This window comes from Ornithorhynchus anatinus, chromosome 11 (assembly GCF_004115215.2).
Source record: "Ornithorhynchus anatinus isolate Pmale09 chromosome 11, mOrnAna1.pri.v4, whole genome shotgun sequence".
NCBI classification, from domain to species: Eukaryota; Metazoa; Chordata; class Mammalia; order Monotremata; family Ornithorhynchidae; genus Ornithorhynchus; species Ornithorhynchus anatinus.
Genome location: NC_041738.1, coordinates 5863889 through 5881757, shown reverse-complemented (window position 1 = coordinate 5881757; position 17869 = coordinate 5863889). Strand labels below are relative to the sequence as shown.

The following is a 17869-nucleotide window of genomic DNA, read 5'->3' as shown; positions in this document are numbered from 1 at the left end:
ATTCTTATATTTCTGACTCTAGACAGCAAAATGGCAAACATAACGTGAGCTCGTGGCCTCTCAACGAATAATAGACTCAAGGCCATTTACGAATTTTTAAGTTATAGAATTTAATAAGCCATCTGGTCGATCTACTGTTGATGCCCTCGGTGGCCCAATACCCTGGTGAGGAATCCTATGCTCGGCAACAGAGTTAGATGAAGCCCTTCATGTTTATCATTTCCCTTAGCATTTTAGAGCTTTTGCGTAAACTAATAGTCTTGGTGAAAAATAGGATCAAACTGAAAATGGTTTTTGACTCTTCCCACCCGGCATCTATGTAAATATATATCTGTAAATATTCTAGCATAGACTGTAACTTCATTATGGGCAGGGGATGTGGCTACCAACTCTGCTGTATTGTACTCTTCCAAGCACTTAGTATTGTGCTCTGCACACAGTAAATAATAATAAATAATTATGGTACTTGTTAAGCGCTAACTTTGTGCCAAGCCCTGTTCCAGGTGCTAGGATAGATACAAGTTAATCAGGTTGGACAGAGTTCCCGTCACACAAAGGGCTCATACTCTTAATTCCCACTTTCCAGATGAGGTAACTGAGGTCCAGAGAAGTGAAGTGACTTGTCCAAGGTCACACACAGCAGACATGTGACCGAACCCGGATTAGAACTCAGGTCCTTCTGACTCCCAGGCCCATCTCTATTCACTAAGCTACGCTGCTCAATAAATATCACTGATAGAATGCAATTTTAGACCTTTAGCTTCATGAATGACAAAGGAAAGTGGTTTTACAGTAAAGACTTTCCAAGGATTCATTCATTCCATTGTATTTATTGAGCTCTTGCTGTGTGCAGAGCACTGTACTAAATGCTTGGAAAGTACAATTGGGCAACAGACAGAGACAATCCCTACGCAACAACGGGCTCACAGCCTAGAAGATGAAGTACTGGAGGAGGAAAAGAATCGTATCTGAACAGTTTATAAAATAAAACTAACTTACCTGATGCATTTGGTCTGGTTCCTTAAGATTGGTTGTAATATATCCCAGAGCTTTTGCCCGTTCTTTGTACAGTCTGATTGCTTGATCCATAGGAACCCTTAATCGAATCCAATATTCTACAGTGCCATAGTTTTGGATGTCTTCCCTAATTCCTACAAACCAATTTACAGTCTCCTGTTCAGTTGGTTCTCATCGAAAACATCTTAGTTAATACTTGGAAGCAGAGATACACATTAAATTGTGAGCATTAGCTGTCTAAGTTCAACGAAGGATGGAAAATAATAGCGAAAATATAAAGTTCGCTCCGGCAAGTTCTCTCTAGATTCCATTCTACTGTAGTTCAGAGTTTCTTATACTAATCCTACCTAGTGGAGTTTGGATTACGAAGGATAAACACAAGCCGATTTGAAATATATACTATTGTATGTTACTTCTGAAGGTTACGCCAGGACCAAATAGTTTCATGTTGATGGAAATAGAACTTCAAAGCTTGACTAAAGGTTTAGGAGTTAGTAAATACAAAACACCCTTATCTTATGCCGTCGTCTCCTACCCTTAGTGACGCTCCCAGAATACCCCATCTCCATCTACAATCATTCCGGTAGTGCATCCATAGAGTTTTCTCGGGAAAAATACAGAAGCGGTTTACCACTGCCTCCTTCCGCGTAGTGAACGTGAGTCTCCGCCCTCGAGTCTCTCCCATGCCGCTGCTGCCCAGCAAGGGTGAGTTTTGACTTGCAGCATATCGCTAGCCACTGCCCGAGCTAGGAATGGAATGGGTAGGCCTCTGCTTGACTTTCCCTCCCATAGTGGAGACTGGTAGAGTAATAATAATAATGTTGGTATTTGTTAAGCACTTACGATGTGCGGATCACTGTTCTAAGCGCTGGAGTAGATACAGGGTAACGGACTGTCCCACGTGAGGCTCACAGTCTTAATCCCCATTTTCCAGATGAGGTAACTGAGGCACAGAGAAGTTAAGTGACTCGCCCACAGTCACACGGCTGCCAAGTGGACGAGCCGGGAGTCGAACCCATGACCTCTGACTCCCAAACCCGGGCTCTTTCCACAGAGCCACGCTGGAAACTCTCCGGGTGTGACACTAAGAGGAGACATAACACCCTACGAAATATCACCAGCCTCACTTCACTTCAGTCCAAGTTCACTAGTCTCCTGAAAGCATCCATGCAATCAGTGCATATAATAAAATAATAAGAGTAATAATAACAATAGTGGTATTTATTAAGTGCTTAAGTGCACTAAGCGCTGGGGTAGACACAAGATAATCAGGTTGGACACGGTTCCTGTGTAACGCAGGGCTCGTGGTCTAAGTAAGAGGGAGGAGGAACTGAGGCACAGAGAACTTTAGCGACTTGGGCCAAGGTTGCACAGCAGGCAGGCGGAAGAGCGAAGATTAGAACTTAGGTCCTCTGACGCCCAGGCCCTTTCCACTAGGCCACACTGCTTTCTTTTCTATTCTTCAGTCCTCTCTTGCATTTATCATCTTATTTATGTCCAGTTGTAGCCCTTGCATATGAATGCATAATCATGCCTGCCTCCCCATTTAAAGTGAAAGCTCCTTGTGGTCAAGGAAGTATTTCGTGCTTCTGCTGCATCTCTCAAGCACTTAACTTAGTAGGTGACCAGTAAGTACCATTACTATAAATACTACCAGTCTGAAAGAGCAAGTGTGCCTCCCAAAATACTCGATGACCACAGGAAGAGGTTTGCACTGGAGAAACAGTCCCAGTGAGCATTCATTCATTCATTCAATAGTATTTATTGAGCGCTTACCATGTGCAGAGCACTGTACTAAGCGCTTGGAATGGACAAATCGGTAACAGATAGAGACAGTCCCTGCCCTTTGACGGGCTTACGGTCTAATCGGGGGAGACGGACGGACAAGAACAATAGCAATAAATAGAATCAAGGGGATGAAAATGTGTCTGTTATACTGTTACAATGTATTCTTCCAAGCGTTTAGTACAGTGCTCTGCATATGGTAAGTGCTCACTAAATATGACTGATCGATTGATCAGAAATGTCTGAAGCATGCTAACCGAGCAACAGATTTGCTGAATTCACACACTGAATTCTGTCTTTGACTGATTACTGATTTCAAAATGCCGGTCAAAACCAGCTAGGTCTCAAGTTTCACCTGTACTGGGTCCTGCTCAAACTAAAGGAATGACTCTATATGATATTTTTTGGGGCTAAGAGTCTATCTAATAGTATTTAGGCTGGCAGTCTATTCTGAAAGTATTACATGGCTTTACTAAAGATCTAGATATCTGGAGTTGATAGAAATCATTTTGGTAAAATAGAAACTGGGTATGTCTTAGAGCGTGGGCTTGGGAGTCAGAGGCCACGGGTTCTAATCCCGGCTCCGCCGCTGGTCAGCTGTGTGACCTTGGGCAAGTCACAACTTCTCTGTGCCTCAGTTACCTCATCTGTCAAATGGGGATTAAAACTGTGAGCCCCACGTGGGACAACCTGATCACCTTGTATCCCCCGGCGCTTAGAACAGGGCTTTGCACATAGTAAGCGCTTAACAAATACCACAATTCATTTATTTTATTTAATTAATAGGCACCCAGCTGTATTACTAAGGGCTCACATAGGTACAGAACCAGAACCTCTAGATTGTAAGCCTGTTCATTCATTCGATCTTATCTGTAGAGCGCTATGTGCAGAGCGCTGTACTAAACGCTTGGAAGAATACATTGTAACAATATAACAGACACAATCCCCGCCCACAAAGAACTAGGGCAGGGGATGTGTCTGCTAATTCTATTGCATTGTTCTGTCCCAAGCGCTTAATACAGAGCGCTGCATGTAGTAAGTTCTCAAATTCATTCATTCATCCAATCGCATTTATTGAGCGCTTACTGTGTACAAAGCAGTAGACTAAACGTTTGGGAGAGTATAATACAACAGATACATTCCCTGCCCACAACGAGCTCCCAGCGTAGAGGGGGAGACAGACATTAATATAAATAAATACCACTGACTGATTGATTGATTAACTGATTTCAGGATTTACCAGAGTTGCTAGTTTTGGTCATAGAGGAAATTTCAATTAAAAAACGGGCACTCGGCCCGGTCAGACAAACAGGCATCCACTGATTCATCTGCGGACTCAAGCTTACCAACTAAAATTGCTCTTCCAAAGATCCGCCCATTCTTTTCCAGGATTTCATGGAATCGCATCTGACCCGCTGCCACCGTTTCATAATCGGTGCTATAGGCCTGGTGGACTTCCAGAGTGACAGTATTCTTCTGGATATACTGCAAAAAGAAATCGTTGACATGTACGTGGTACTGAGAGGTGAAGTTATAATCGGGATGGAGGCCACGCACCACTGGGGTGGTCTGGAGTTCAAAATCATAGAAAGCATAGGTGCAGAAGGTGGCGGGCTCTCGGTCTCCTAATGGGTGTACGGCTTCAGGAGAAAAGATCACTCTGCTGATGTGGATTTCGAATAGGTTCTCGCCTCGTTCCAAGTGCACGGTTTCATCGAATTCATCTACTGGATCACCTGGCATGATATCGGGTTTAAATCGGTACTGCTTGGTGCCATACGCAATGTCCTTCAGTTGCGCTGTAACAGAAGACAGGAGATCGACCAATGAATATAATCACTCGCACGTATCGAGTGCTTGCTGATGCAGAGCACTCTCCTAAGCGCTCGAGGGGGAGTATAATATAAGAATATAAAACCGAGTTAGTAGACATGTTCCCTGCCCACAACGAGTTTACGGTCCAGAGGACCCAGAGAGTTGAGAATTGATATTTGAGGCAGTGACCTGGACTGTAATAATATTGAATATGTAAGTTATCCAAACTGCTTCCAAGCTGATCCAAGCACGTATCACATCCCACTTTGACTACTGCATCCCCATCTTTGCTGACCTCCCTGTCTCTTCCAACTCCAGCCCTTACTTCACCCTGTTGCCCGGATCATATTTCTACAAAATGGTTCGGTTCACATCTCTCCACTCCTCAAAAGGCTCCGAAGGTTATCCACCCACTTCCGCCTCAAAAGGAAATTCTTTACCACGGGCTTTCAAGTACTTAAATAGATGACCCTCTCCTACCTGACTCGTCAATTTCTCACTACATCCCTGTCTGCACATTTTTCTCCGGCACCGCCAACCTACTCACTGAACCCCGCTCTGGTCTATCTCGCTGCCGACGCCTTGCCCAGGTCCTGCCTCTGGACTGGAACTCCCCCTCCCTTCACATGTGACAAATGGCCACTCTCTCCATCTTCAAAGTCGTATTACAATTATATCTCCTCCAAGAGGCTTTTCTAGACTAAGCCCTCATTTCCCCTACTCCCTCTTCCTTCAGCTATTGCCTGTGCACTTGGATTTGTACCCTTTAAGCACTGGATGTTCGCCCCAACCTCAGCCCCAAAGCATTTATATATATAAGCCTAGTGGATACAGCCCGGGCCTGGGAGTCAGAAGGACCTGGGTTCTAATCCCAGCTCCACCGCTTGTCTTCTGTGTGATCTTGGACGAGTCACTTCGCTTCTCAGTGCCTGAGTTACTTCACCTGTAAAATGGGGATTAAGATTGTGAGCCCCAATGAGAGAGGAGGCACTCTGTCCAACGTGATCACTTTGTATTTACTCTGGTGCTTAGTACAGAGCCTGCCACCTAGTAAGCACTCGACGAATACCATAAAAATAAATACAGTCACCCAATCACAATAACAAATGGGGAGTTAAAACTTAGATTTAAGGGACCAGAGACAGATTTCCCAAATTTAGAATTTTCATCTTTTCTGAGTTAACTCCTAACTAGTTAACCGACCCTCTGGCCAAACCATGCTTTCTTCCTTGGTTAGACAGCTTAGCTCTTCCAAACTGAAAGAGGACATCTTCACTTTTGCTTCGCACTTTATACTACTATACCTGCCCTCAGAATCCACTCATATGGTCAAGAAACATCTTGGTTTATGCATGCTGTACCTTCTAGTTTTTGAATGCGTGCAGCCCTGATGTCAAGAAGATGAACATACTGCTCCAGTTGCAGTTCGTAGTCTTGCTGGAAATCTTCCATCTTCTGGGTCACTGTTTCAACTTCCATCTACAAAACAGAATAGCATTAAAGATGAGGAGATGACTTTTAAGATTCACCCAAAATGAAAGCATCATTTGTCTTGGGCTCAATCCAATGTTGGGGATGAATTTTTACCCAGTGGGGCCCGTTTCACTAATCACCCTGGGTTTCATACATTCCAGACCTGTGAATTCTTATTCACAATCAGTAACTTCATTTATAAAAACGCACACATATTTATTCGGGGGATGATCTGCTCACAAGCCCGGAGAAACTCTTGGGCTCAGTTTCCCAAAACAGAAACATCTTTACAATTTGAGTCTCTCTTCACCTCAGGTCATAACCTCCCAACTATCACCTCAGCACTTCTGTGCACAATGATTTTCCCCTTTCACTTTGGGAAAATTCACTTTCTCTTGTTCCTCCTAAATGTAAATAATTTTGTAACTCTCTTCTGTTGGACTGGAAGTTCTTTGAGAGTAGGGTTCTTGACTTCTACTTCCTGTACTCTTTCCAGTGCTTAGACAGTGCCCAGAAGGCAACCGATACATATTACTGACTGAGTGACCGACTGCTGGCTATTTCATAGCTGTTGAGCTATTTTACTAAGAGCCAGAGGACGTGGAAGCTTGAATAGATAAGCCTTGACCACTGAATGCCATTTTTACCACCCTAGACCTGGCCCCTCTCCTGATCCACCAGTTTCACCCTTCCCCTGGGATGGCCAAGATGGTCTCCATTCCCGTTCCATGTTATTTTTCCTTCATTCATTCTTTCAATCATATTTATTGAGCACTTACTGTATGCAGGGCACTGTTCTAAGCGCTTGGGAGACTACAATACAACAATAAACTGACACATTCTCTGCCCACGACGAGCTTACAGGCCACGAATGACAGTGATTTATGATGTTATAATATTGAGGCTTGCTAAACTCACAATTTTAATTTATAACAAAGGATTACTGAATTTTGGGTTTCTATATTTATAAATTTTATATGTGGGTAGAAGGAATTAACTTGGAACATGAAATATGCTTTTAGGAAATTATATCATGATTGTCTACATTTTATTATCTATGCCTTCTGGACTGTAACCCAGATATCATACCTGGTAATCTTTATTGATTTTGTGTTGCATTATTAACATATTCCTTGTTTTCTCGAGTTCTTGTATTGTTTCTGCATGTGTTGCTTGAAGTTCTCGCAATGTTTGCTCCATGTCCTTTCGGACGTCATCATCGACTTTCTCCAGAAAGGAGAGGTCCCGGCTTTTCTGCTCTTTTCGAGCCTACGACAAAAATTCTTTTGTTATTACACACAAAATTTCACTTGTCGCCATGGGGTATTGGTCTGATGAGTTAATTGTACCACAGAGTAGCCAGCCACCCTGACGTAGGAGTTTCAACCTAGTAGTGAAATCATGAACGTAAATAACAGTTGCTTTGGGCCGAAGGGGCCAAAGCAGTTAAGGAATTGAATGGGAATTTAAATAGCTACCGGCAATTACTGTAATTTAAAATGCTACATTTGAGTCAAAGTGCAAAGTGGAAAACATAAGAAATGTGTATTTTTAGAATGGAGAGCAAGTTTTTTTTTTTTTAAATGGTATTTGTTACGTGCTTACTATATGCCAGGCACTGTTCTAAGCGCTGGGGCACATGCAAGATAATCAGGTTGGACACAGTCCCTATCCCACAAGGGAATCACAATTTTAATTCCCATTTTACAGATGAGGTAACTGAGGCACAGAGAAGTGAAGTGACTCGCCCAAGGTCACACAGCAGACAAGCGGTGGAGCCGGACTTAGAACCCAGGTCTTTCTGACTCATGGGCCCGTGTCTATCCACTTGGTCATGCTGTTTCTCTTCTTGGATCTCAGGTAGCTTGTCTCTTGTCTTTTTCTTTTTCACCCGATTTAGAGCTTCACAAAAGAGTTGCAATGACCTGAGAGGAAAAATATTTTTGCAGGCTCTCTTTGTCAAGGAGCGCCAAACCCTGACACCTAAGAACATGTTTTGGTGATATTTTTAGAATTTAATATTTTAGTTAACAGCATGTCACCATGCCCTGTAAAATCAGCAAACAAAAAGGTGCTGCCTTGTCTTATAGTTCTGAAATGTGAAAGCAGATTTTTTCTTTCCATAAATAGAAAAAGTGCTCTAGGTAAGTGTCTTTAGTGCTGGTGTAATCCAATTTTTATGTTCCAATGAAATATGTACGTAATTTAACTAAAGTGTCACCGCTCCTTGGAGCTTTCCTGGAATAGAGAAATCATCTGCTAATTTGAAAGACACAAACGGATCCCGCTGAAAATACTAAGTATAAAGATGAGGGCGGCTAGATCAAGTTCAGGGGAATGGGGAGAGATGAAAGTCATGAAGGATTCCCAAAATAAAGTTACCTTTACAAGCATGAGAGCTTCACTGAATTCGGACACGTCAATATCACTCTCCTGAAACAGACACGGTGAATAAAAGCACTGTATGAGATGGAAATGAATAATAGAGACACATTCCAAATACACGATATGTTTGCCTTGAACGGAACACTTGCCCGATATCATGAATTAATCATTTGAGTCTTCGCTTTGCATTCTTTAGCCGTTAAGAATAGTATTTGCTCTCTGCGTAAAACGTCAAAAGACTATTTTGGCCATTTTATAAACGAGGAAAAAAGTCACCTTGCTGAAAAACTTCATGCGGTTTTCAAGTTCATCCAGCTGTTGCTTGTGCTCCAGATATTGCAGCTGGAGTTTTCTATTCTCTTGAGTGAGCACCTCATTCTGGTCTTAAAAATAAATAAAGTCCTGTTAGTTCAGCACAGTTAGAACTCACGAATGAACCTGAAGCTGCGCTTTCTTCTTCTTTCTATATGTCAGATTCCCTCGGGGGTCATCTTGGCCAGGGTGGACAGTGAGCTATGAAGGATAACAGACCTGACTCAGACCCAGCGGTAGGAGAAAGAGAGTGGGTGATGGGTCTGCCTTCTCATTCAACCCTAGGCGCGTGATGGAATTTCGAAATATACTTTTTAATTGACACCGTCATGGCGAGAAATCCCTTGAGTTTCCCTGGAGCGCGAGAGAAAAAAAGTACAGGCCTCTGCTAATGCTAATGCTGTCATTAAAGGGGGTTCTTTCATAAACCTACTGTATACTTTGCTTTGGTATCAGCTGACTTAAACTCATATTAACAATAAAAGGAAAGTCTGTCCCTTGGTGCTCGAACGCTACTCCGAGTTAAAATAGGAAAGAAAATATATTCCTCTAAATCTAAGCCCAATACTTACTTATTGAGGCTCCTGAATGGCATGCAAAACACAAAAACGGTTTCTTTTAGTTTTCTAAAACTAAAACCGGGAGAGGACCTGTGTTCTAAACCCGGCTTTGCCATAGTTCTGCTGTGTGACTGAGGGTAAGTCACTTAACTTAATCTGTGCCTCAATCCTCTCATCTGTAAAATGGGGATTAAACCGTACTCTCTCCTATTGAGAGTGTCAGCCCCATGTGGGACAGAGACTGTGCCAACTGATTAACTTGTATTTACCCTAGTGCTTAGAGCAGTGCTTGGCAAATAGTAAGTGTTTAACAAATACCATAATTCAAAGAGTCACATGAATTGCCTGGTTGAGCCAATGGAGATCGAACCGGCGCAATGGAACTGATGTTTCCATCACCTCAAAAATCAGAATTAAGCTCCTCTTGATTATTTAGACATAAACCCGCAAGACATAATGGAGTTTGTGTCAGAGGCTGCTCTCCATGAAAAATTCTTTAGGACCATTTAACATGGAATGCCAGTAAAGCATCTATATTTCCCGTCTTGGCCTTATTCCCTTCATTAAATAATAATAATTTTTCCTCAAAATAAAATGTTTTTTTGAAGATATTCTTTAATATCGGATAATTACTCCCTCACAATGACAAAAAAGTCCCGGTTTTTGTATATTTCTCGTGGCTACAAACATAAACTAATTTAATCCTTCCTGATACGGAACCAGTATCTTGTCTCCCCATCTGCTGTATTGATCATTTATCCAGACAAGAGTCCATTTTTATATCAACAGGAAAGTTCTTTGTAATTTCCAATAGTTATAAAGGAGGGTTTTAAACTTCAGATCACTCCCCAGAGAACAAACAGCTGTTGATATGATGTTCATTTTTATGTCTTCTCTTAAAGCTCTGGCCGTATTATTTACTTTTCTGCTTAGGAGATTCAATCCCAATCACAAACATAATGGGCTAAAGCAAGTCTCCTGGAAATGTTCCCCACTTTAGAAATTTGGCCTTGATTTGACAGCTCTTTTACCATTTGAAAGATGTAACATGGTATTACATTTGTTTATTGCATGCTGCAAAAAATTAGCAATCAAAGGGCCGATCTTATAAACCTTCAAAGTCTCTATTAGATACAAATGGGAGATTGAGTCTCGGTCTTTTTTTGTAATCAATATAACTCGTGCTCAGATTTCTTTGTTTTTCATAGCTTGATTAATGGCCTGTTCTCTACATCCTATGATCATTTGTGACATTGTTTTTGTTCTTCAGTTCAGATATTACTTCTCTCAAAACTTAAGTTCACTTTAAAAAAAAAAGTGGGCATCAATAGCTTGTGGATGTTAGGCAGCCAGGCTATCTGTCTATGATTTGTTGGATTGGAAATATTATTACGGTTTGCAAAAAGAAAGCCATTTTCAGGGTGTATTGCTTACCGTTCCTTATACTTCTTTCTTAGTTTCTCCCAGTGATGGTTTCAGAATAATGAAAGCAAAACCTAATATACATATTAATATTCTGGGCTTTCGTTAATTTATGTCTTACTATACTAAGAAAGTCTGGGCTTTCACCGATTTCCTTTCAACGGGGGGGGGGGGGGGGGGGGCGGTGGCTGGTGGGAAGGGAGATGAGGGAAGAAGTTGGATATAAGTTTGGCTTATTAGGAAACAAAATTTCCAGGTTTCCCTCACTGAATTTTATGTTGATTTATCCACCAATCTCTTTTTAGTCAACAACATATAGCTGTTCTTCCCTTGAAAAACTAACACCATTCAATAATCTTTCTGTCGGTTTTCATAATTTCTTGGCACTTAGGAAAAAGAACAGCAAATAAAATAATAAAAAATGAGAATTTTTTAAAAATTGCCATCTAACCTTATTTATGATTTAAAAACCAGCAGGTTAAGCAAAACATCATTTAATTCAGATGAGAGAACATTTCATTCTGAAAATTATGTACTCTCGGCACAACATTTATAAATGAGGAAGAGTGAACAAATCCACCAAACTATTTTCAGAGCCCCTTTGTGCTAATACCTTCAGCTGTGATCAATATAACCACATGCATTGTGCTGAACTATGCATTTCAGCTGAAGATAAAAAGTGGTTTCATGAGCAGGACTTTAAACATATGCAGTTAATTTAAACATTAGCCAAATGCCGACTGCATTTACATATCCTTCCCCCCGCACATTTACACAATCTGAAACGAATTTGTACTTGAATAAAGAGGTGAGTATTCCTAAAAAAATAATTTGCTAGGGACATGAATGACTCCATGAAACCAGGGGAATGTCTTCTGACAAAAGAGCCCATGCCAAGTGAAAAGTATAATACTGGGTGAAAGAACTGCAGAGTAAAAATGCACCAATTTGAAGCTGCAGTACAAATTTGAAATTTGAAATTTCGAGGCCACTCTAAAACATCTAATGCACTTGACAGTTCTCCTAGTTTTAAATGGCATTTGTTAATAAAACTATGACATTTGTTAAGTGCTTACTATACGTCAAGCACTATTCTAAGGGCTGGGGTAGATGCAAGTTAATCGGGTTGGATGCAGTCCCCGTCCCACATGGGGCTCATACTTTTAACCCCAATTTTACAGATGAGGTAACTGAGACACAGAGAAGTGAAGTGACTTCTCCAGGGTCACACAGCAGACATGTGGAGGAGCCAGAATTAGAACCCAGGTCCTTCTGACTTCCAGGCCTGTGCTTTATCCACAAAGCCATTCTGCTTCTATGTACGAGAAAATGGTTAAGAGGAAAGAATGTTTTACCGCCAGACAATGCTTCCTCCACACAACAATATGCTGGTTGATCAAAATTTTACATCATTTTGAGAACTTGAAATTCTTGTTAAAAAAAAATGATTCTGCATAGTGAATGCTAAAGAAGAGTTAAACAGACAGAAGCACTTATCCTATTTTGCCTTGAGTACTGCAGCAGCCTCCTTGCTTGACTTCCCTTTCTCCTGTCTCTACCCACTCTAGTCCACACTTCAACTCGGCTGCCTGGATCATTTTCCTACAAAACAGTTCAGTCCATGTTTTCCCACCTCTCAAGAACCTCCAGGGGTTGCCCATCCATCTCCACATCAAACAGAAACGCCTTCCCACTAACTTTAAAGTTTCAATCACCTTGCCTCCTCCTACCTTACCTTTCTAATTTCCTACTACGACTCAGCCCCAAAACCTTGATCGTCTAATGCCAACCTACTCACTGTGCCTAGATCTTGGTCATCTTGCCGGTGACCTCCTGCCCACATCCTGCCTCTGGCCAGGAACGCCCTCCCTCTTTATAATCAACAGACACCCACTCTCTGCACATTCAAAGCCTTACTGAAAGGACACGTCCTCCAAGAGGCCTTCCCCGAGTAAACCCTCATTTCTTTTCCCACTCCCTCCTGGGTCGCCCTTGCAACTCGGATTTCCTCCCTTTATTCACCCCTCCCTCAGTTTCACAACACTTATGTACATGTATATAATTTATTTATATCTATTAATGACTGTCTCCCCCTCCGGACTGTGAGCTCACTGTGGGCAGGTAATGTGTCTTCCTATTCTGTTATACTGTGCTCTCCAAAGTGCTTAGTACAGTGCTCTGCACACAGTAAGTTCTCAGTAAATAAGACTGATTGACTGATTCATTCAATAGTATTTATTGAGCGCTTACTATGTGCAGAGCACTGTACCAAGCACTGGGAATGGACTATTCGGCAACAGAGACAATCCCTGCCCACTGACGGGCTTACAGTCTACTGAGAGTCCCCGGTGGGACCCGGACTGTGTTTGACCTGATTTACCTGTATGCATCCTAGCGCTTAGAACAATGCTTGTTACATAGTAAGCACTAAACAAATTCCATAATATTAATAGAAAGGCAACCCACATTTTAGTAGCGTTGGTTAAAGACGCCAGGGAACAATGCCAATTTAATTCAGTATTTCACCTACTGAATGTTTTCATTTACACTTCTGTCATATCACTTTCAGTATCTAGTGTACTCGTGCTGTTTTCGTTGGTATTTTCACATAGGATTGTAACATACACAATCTACTGGAAGCGTGAATATCTTAGAAATAACAGTCTTCTTAAGATGCTGAACCTTGTCTCTCTTTTTTTAGTGGTCTTTGTTAAGCCTTTACTCTGTCTCAAATGCTGTTCTAAACACCTGAGTAAATACACAGTAATCAAGTCAGATACAATCTCTGTCCCATATGGAGCTCGCAGTCTAAGAAGGAGGGAGAATGGGAACTGAATTCCCATTCTGCAGTTGAGGAGACTGAGGCGCAGCCAAGTTAAGTGATTTGCCCAAGGTCACAAAGCAGGCAAATGGCGGAGCCGGGATATATAACAATATAACAAACACACTCTCCCCTTCTTGACTCTGAGCTCACTGTGGGCAGGGAATGAGTCTGTTGTTATATTGTACTCTCCCTAATGCTTAATACAGTGCTTTGCCCATAGTAAGTGCTCAAAAAATACAACTGAATGAACATTCCTTGCCCACGATGAGCTTGCATTCTAGAGGGGGAGACAAACGTTAATATAAGTAAATAAATAAAATTACCGGTCTTTGATTTGCTTTCAGACTGCAGCAAAGCACTGGCTAACCCAGTGGTCTCCGCACCTTAGGGCAGAGAATAAAATATAACTTGGAAATAGCACAGGAAATTACATTTTATTTCCTGTGGCTTTAAAAATGCCTCGTCTTGTATCAATATCTCCAAATGTTAAAGGGAGGGATGAAATAAGATAAAACACGCTCCTTTCCTTTCGTTTGAGAACCGGAAACAGAATAACTGTCAAGAGCACTCTGGGCTTTGACTAGTACAAATGCAATAATCGGGTTCTACTCTCCATGAGAGCATTCTAAAAGATTTATCATGCGTGGAGTTGTAAATAATTACTTGATGAAGTAAATGCTATTAGTTTAAGGTTACTCGAATCAGCATGTAAAGCATTAAAGGGATATAAATATACCCCCACACACTTATTTGGCTATTAATGCAAACCTTTTCTTAGTTGAGTTGATTTTGCATTTTTCAAATGGACCATAACCACTGAATGGAACTCTAATGGCTCAGTGGATAGAGCATGGCCCCGGGAGTCAGAAGGTCACGGGTTCTAATCCCAACTCCGCCATTTGTCTCTTGGGTGACCCTGGACAAGTCACTTTGCTTCTCTGGGCCTCGGTTATCTCATCTGTAAAATGGGGAATGAGACTGTGAGCCCAGAGTGGGACGGGGGCTGTGTCCAACCCGATTCGCTTTGTATCCACCCCAGGTCTTAGAAAGGTGCTGGGCACATAGTAAGCGCTTAACAAACCCCATCATTATGGTTATTATTATTACTATGAATAAATGTCTGAGAGAGCCCCTGACACCAGCGCCTGGAATTTCAGCTGCATTAACGGCTGTGAGCCAGTAATCGCGTCCCCCTAGATCTGTGCAGAGGTTTCAGCCTTGGGAAAGTAATTCTGCCACTCGCTACGTCCATTCTCTTAGATGGGTACATAGAGCGTTTGGTACGGTGCTTGGCACAGAGTAAGCGCTTAACAAATACCGTTATTAAGTAGTTACGAATTTCTAAAACTGTAATGAATAACAACAGTTTGGAGGTCCACTCGACACGCCCAAAATGAAAACTTCAGATATAATGCTCCTCAGTAGCCTCCTTCATTCAGACCCCAGGTACCCTGGCTGGCCAGAAGCCCATAGTTGCGTGTCCATCGCCTAGTTCCCAGTGTTCGTTGCTGTTTCGTGAACACCTCACCTCTACAGATTGAGGACAAAAGTAAAAAAAAAAAAGTGGATTGGAATCAAAAAGATTCCCAAATGAAAAGAGGCGAGGCCAACGGCTGGCCTTTTTTACCCTTCGAAATGCAGCGTTCTAACGAATCTCTCCACTATCCAAGAGGCTAAATCTTTGGTTCACGGCATTCGGGGAATGGGGAGCAGCAACGAATCCGATTTTACAGAGGTTATTCAATTTGCTCTCTTTTGTAATTTCGACGGAAAATTAAAGAAGGGAAAAGAGGTTTACAGGGAGGTCCTTTACTTGAGCAAATGGAACAGACCTAATTAAGAGCTGCGTTCCCAGTGTGGGCGCTAAGGGAATGACCGGCGTTGCGGTCCTGGCTCTGGGCCGCCCATCAGGGGACTCCAGGAAATGGGATGTGAAAGTTGGGCCCGATCCTAGGGGAAAAGAATCAGCTTTTCACAATACGTCTCCTGTACCTCGTTCGACTTTCAGTCTAGAGAGGATCTCCGTTTTGTCGGCTAAGTCCGATTTTAGGGCACTCTCCAGCTGAGCGATCTGCAGTTTCAGCTGCTGCTCCTTTAACTTCCACTGCTGCTCGTGGGTCACACCGAAGGCACTGCAATAAAACATGTGGCATGTGAGGAGTGACTGGAAATCGGCTTCAACAGAAAATAAGAATAATAAAAAAAAGCTTTTAGTGGCACAGAGACCACTGTCATCATGTCTTAGGAATTAAGTAAACATGTGCTGGTCTGCTGCTGTTGAAACCAAGGCGCCTTTCGCAGGCTGTGGTTAAGGAACATGAAAGAGTCTGTGGGATGAGCAAGGGAACTGGCCTTAATTTAGAGCTCCGAAGTCGGAAAAGTTGGCAGGGTGAGGCATTTGTGGGACTAGTTAAGGAATTCAGATCCATACTCCGGAGGAATCCACAACTTCAAACCTCAGGGAGAGAAAGCGGACTAAACCGTTCTTTCCTGCATACGAACCCTCTTAATTCAGAGAAGTTCAACTCCCCACCTGATCTCTTTTAGAGTCTGGGAAACAAGAAAGGCCTGAAGTAAGTTTCCGACCAAAGGACACTGACCGCAAAGTGACAACCTTTCTTGTACTGTAAGACAGCAATTCTGACATGGATTAAGAAGCCCTGACAAAGTGGTCTTTGTCCTTAAAAGCAACAGGACATGAAATGAGAGATATTTTTCTTGTAACACATCATTGGGTTGTGAACCAAAAACCCGTTTATGATAGCAACGCCGTGCTCGCTGTGGGCAGGGAACGTGTCTGTTTATTGTTATATTGTAATCTCCCTAGCACTTAGCACAGTGCTTTACACACGGTAAGTGCTCAATAAATACGAATGAATGAATGAATGGGGATAAAATTCAAGTATCTATAATGTTCTTAATGCATTTTAGCAGTCTGTAGCAGGAGTAGATTATACAAAGTAAGCAAAAATTAAAGTCTACTATAAAGGAGGATATGTGTTCTTCAAAAAATGGTTAAGTGAGAGGTGCCTGGAATGGCAAATGATATTAAGTGAATACTCTCTGGATTAAAGATTACTTCAATGAAAAGCCATTATAGTGTGATGCTCTGCACACAGTAAGCAGTTAATAAATACCATCGATTGACTGTTTGAACAATTGGAAATAATAACCGCATCCGTTTGAATATTAGCTCACTTTGTTCTCTGTCCTTATTTAGGGCTCAATAAATGAAATACCAACTTGCACCATTCTGTTCTATAAAGACGACGAACAAAAATCTGAGTTTTTACTCTAAATGAGCTCTGGATATGTTTTGGCCCTGCACTGATTTCAAATTCCATTCCAAACAGAATACTCGGCAAATCAGCATACATTAGCTAGATGCACTGAATTCTTACACTGGCCAAAAACTTTTGCTATATGCATGACATTTCCACCCATTCATCAACGTTTCCATCTCACACATGCAGGTCCTCCAAAGTGCTCAAAACTGAAATATTTGTTTTGACTTAATTCAAAACAATTTGAATAATTACCTATCTTTAAAAAAAATACTTATTGGATTTTGTTTTTTGTTTTTTTTAACGTTCCAGGATACGTCTTTATATTTCCTTATCTTCTAAGGAGATCACGCACTTGAAATGTTTGTGTGTCCGGGCTACTAACTAGACAGACAGATACCTACTGGTATTAGAAACATGTACCACAAGAAAAAAAAAAGTTATTTAACATGATGAAATAGTCACAACTATACATTATTTCAGATGCCAAAAATTAGAAACAGTAGTGCGGATAAAGCATTAGTACCAGCACAAAAATCACCAACAGCTAATCTGGCAGGAACATCAGAAGCTGTATGTGTTTAAATTAAGAACAATTTAGCAGCCTGCCTTTTCCAAACCCACAAAATACTAGTGTAAAGCAGTATAAGTCATTCTGAATTTAGTCCATTGCTATCTTGCCCCTTAAATTCAGGATTACAGCCCGCTAGAATTTCATGAGGAATTTCTTTTGAATTTACTGGGCTCTTCTATGCTTGGAGACATCTGGGTGACTCTAAATGGGGAGCCACATCTGGCTCTACTGGCTTTGGAGGGCTTGGGTCCGTGATTAGATCTGCATAGGAAAACAGCCCGTGGAAACCTTTGATTTATGAAAAGGTTTCCATATATTGCCTACAGTGACAACTTGGTGGTGGGGGTGGACAGAACAATCATAATTGCTCTTTGTACACACTCGGTTGTTACAGTGTGTGCTGAGGGAGTGATACATT

General features: G+C 41.7%; 1 protein-coding gene across 2 annotated transcripts in view; it reads right to left on the bottom strand.

Annotated features, from left to right (window-relative positions):
• Positions 1–17869, bottom strand: part of RPGRIP1L (RPGRIP1 like) — a 98031-nt gene that overhangs the window by 42343 nt on the left and 37819 nt on the right. For both annotated transcript variants that reach the window (XM_001513127.5, XM_029075989.2), the window contains exons 10-16: positions 15586–15725; positions 8752–8858; positions 8473–8523; positions 7180–7359; positions 5979–6096; positions 4149–4601; positions 1000–1151 (exon numbers count right to left, since the gene is read on the bottom strand). In XM_001513127.5, the coding sequence (XP_001513177.3) occupies positions 1000–1151; positions 4149–4601; positions 5979–6096; positions 7180–7359; positions 8473–8523; positions 8752–8858; positions 15586–15725 (1201 nt within the window). The remainder of the gene's footprint in view (positions 1–999; positions 1152–4148; positions 4602–5978; positions 6097–7179; positions 7360–8472; positions 8524–8751; positions 8859–15585; positions 15726–17869) is intronic.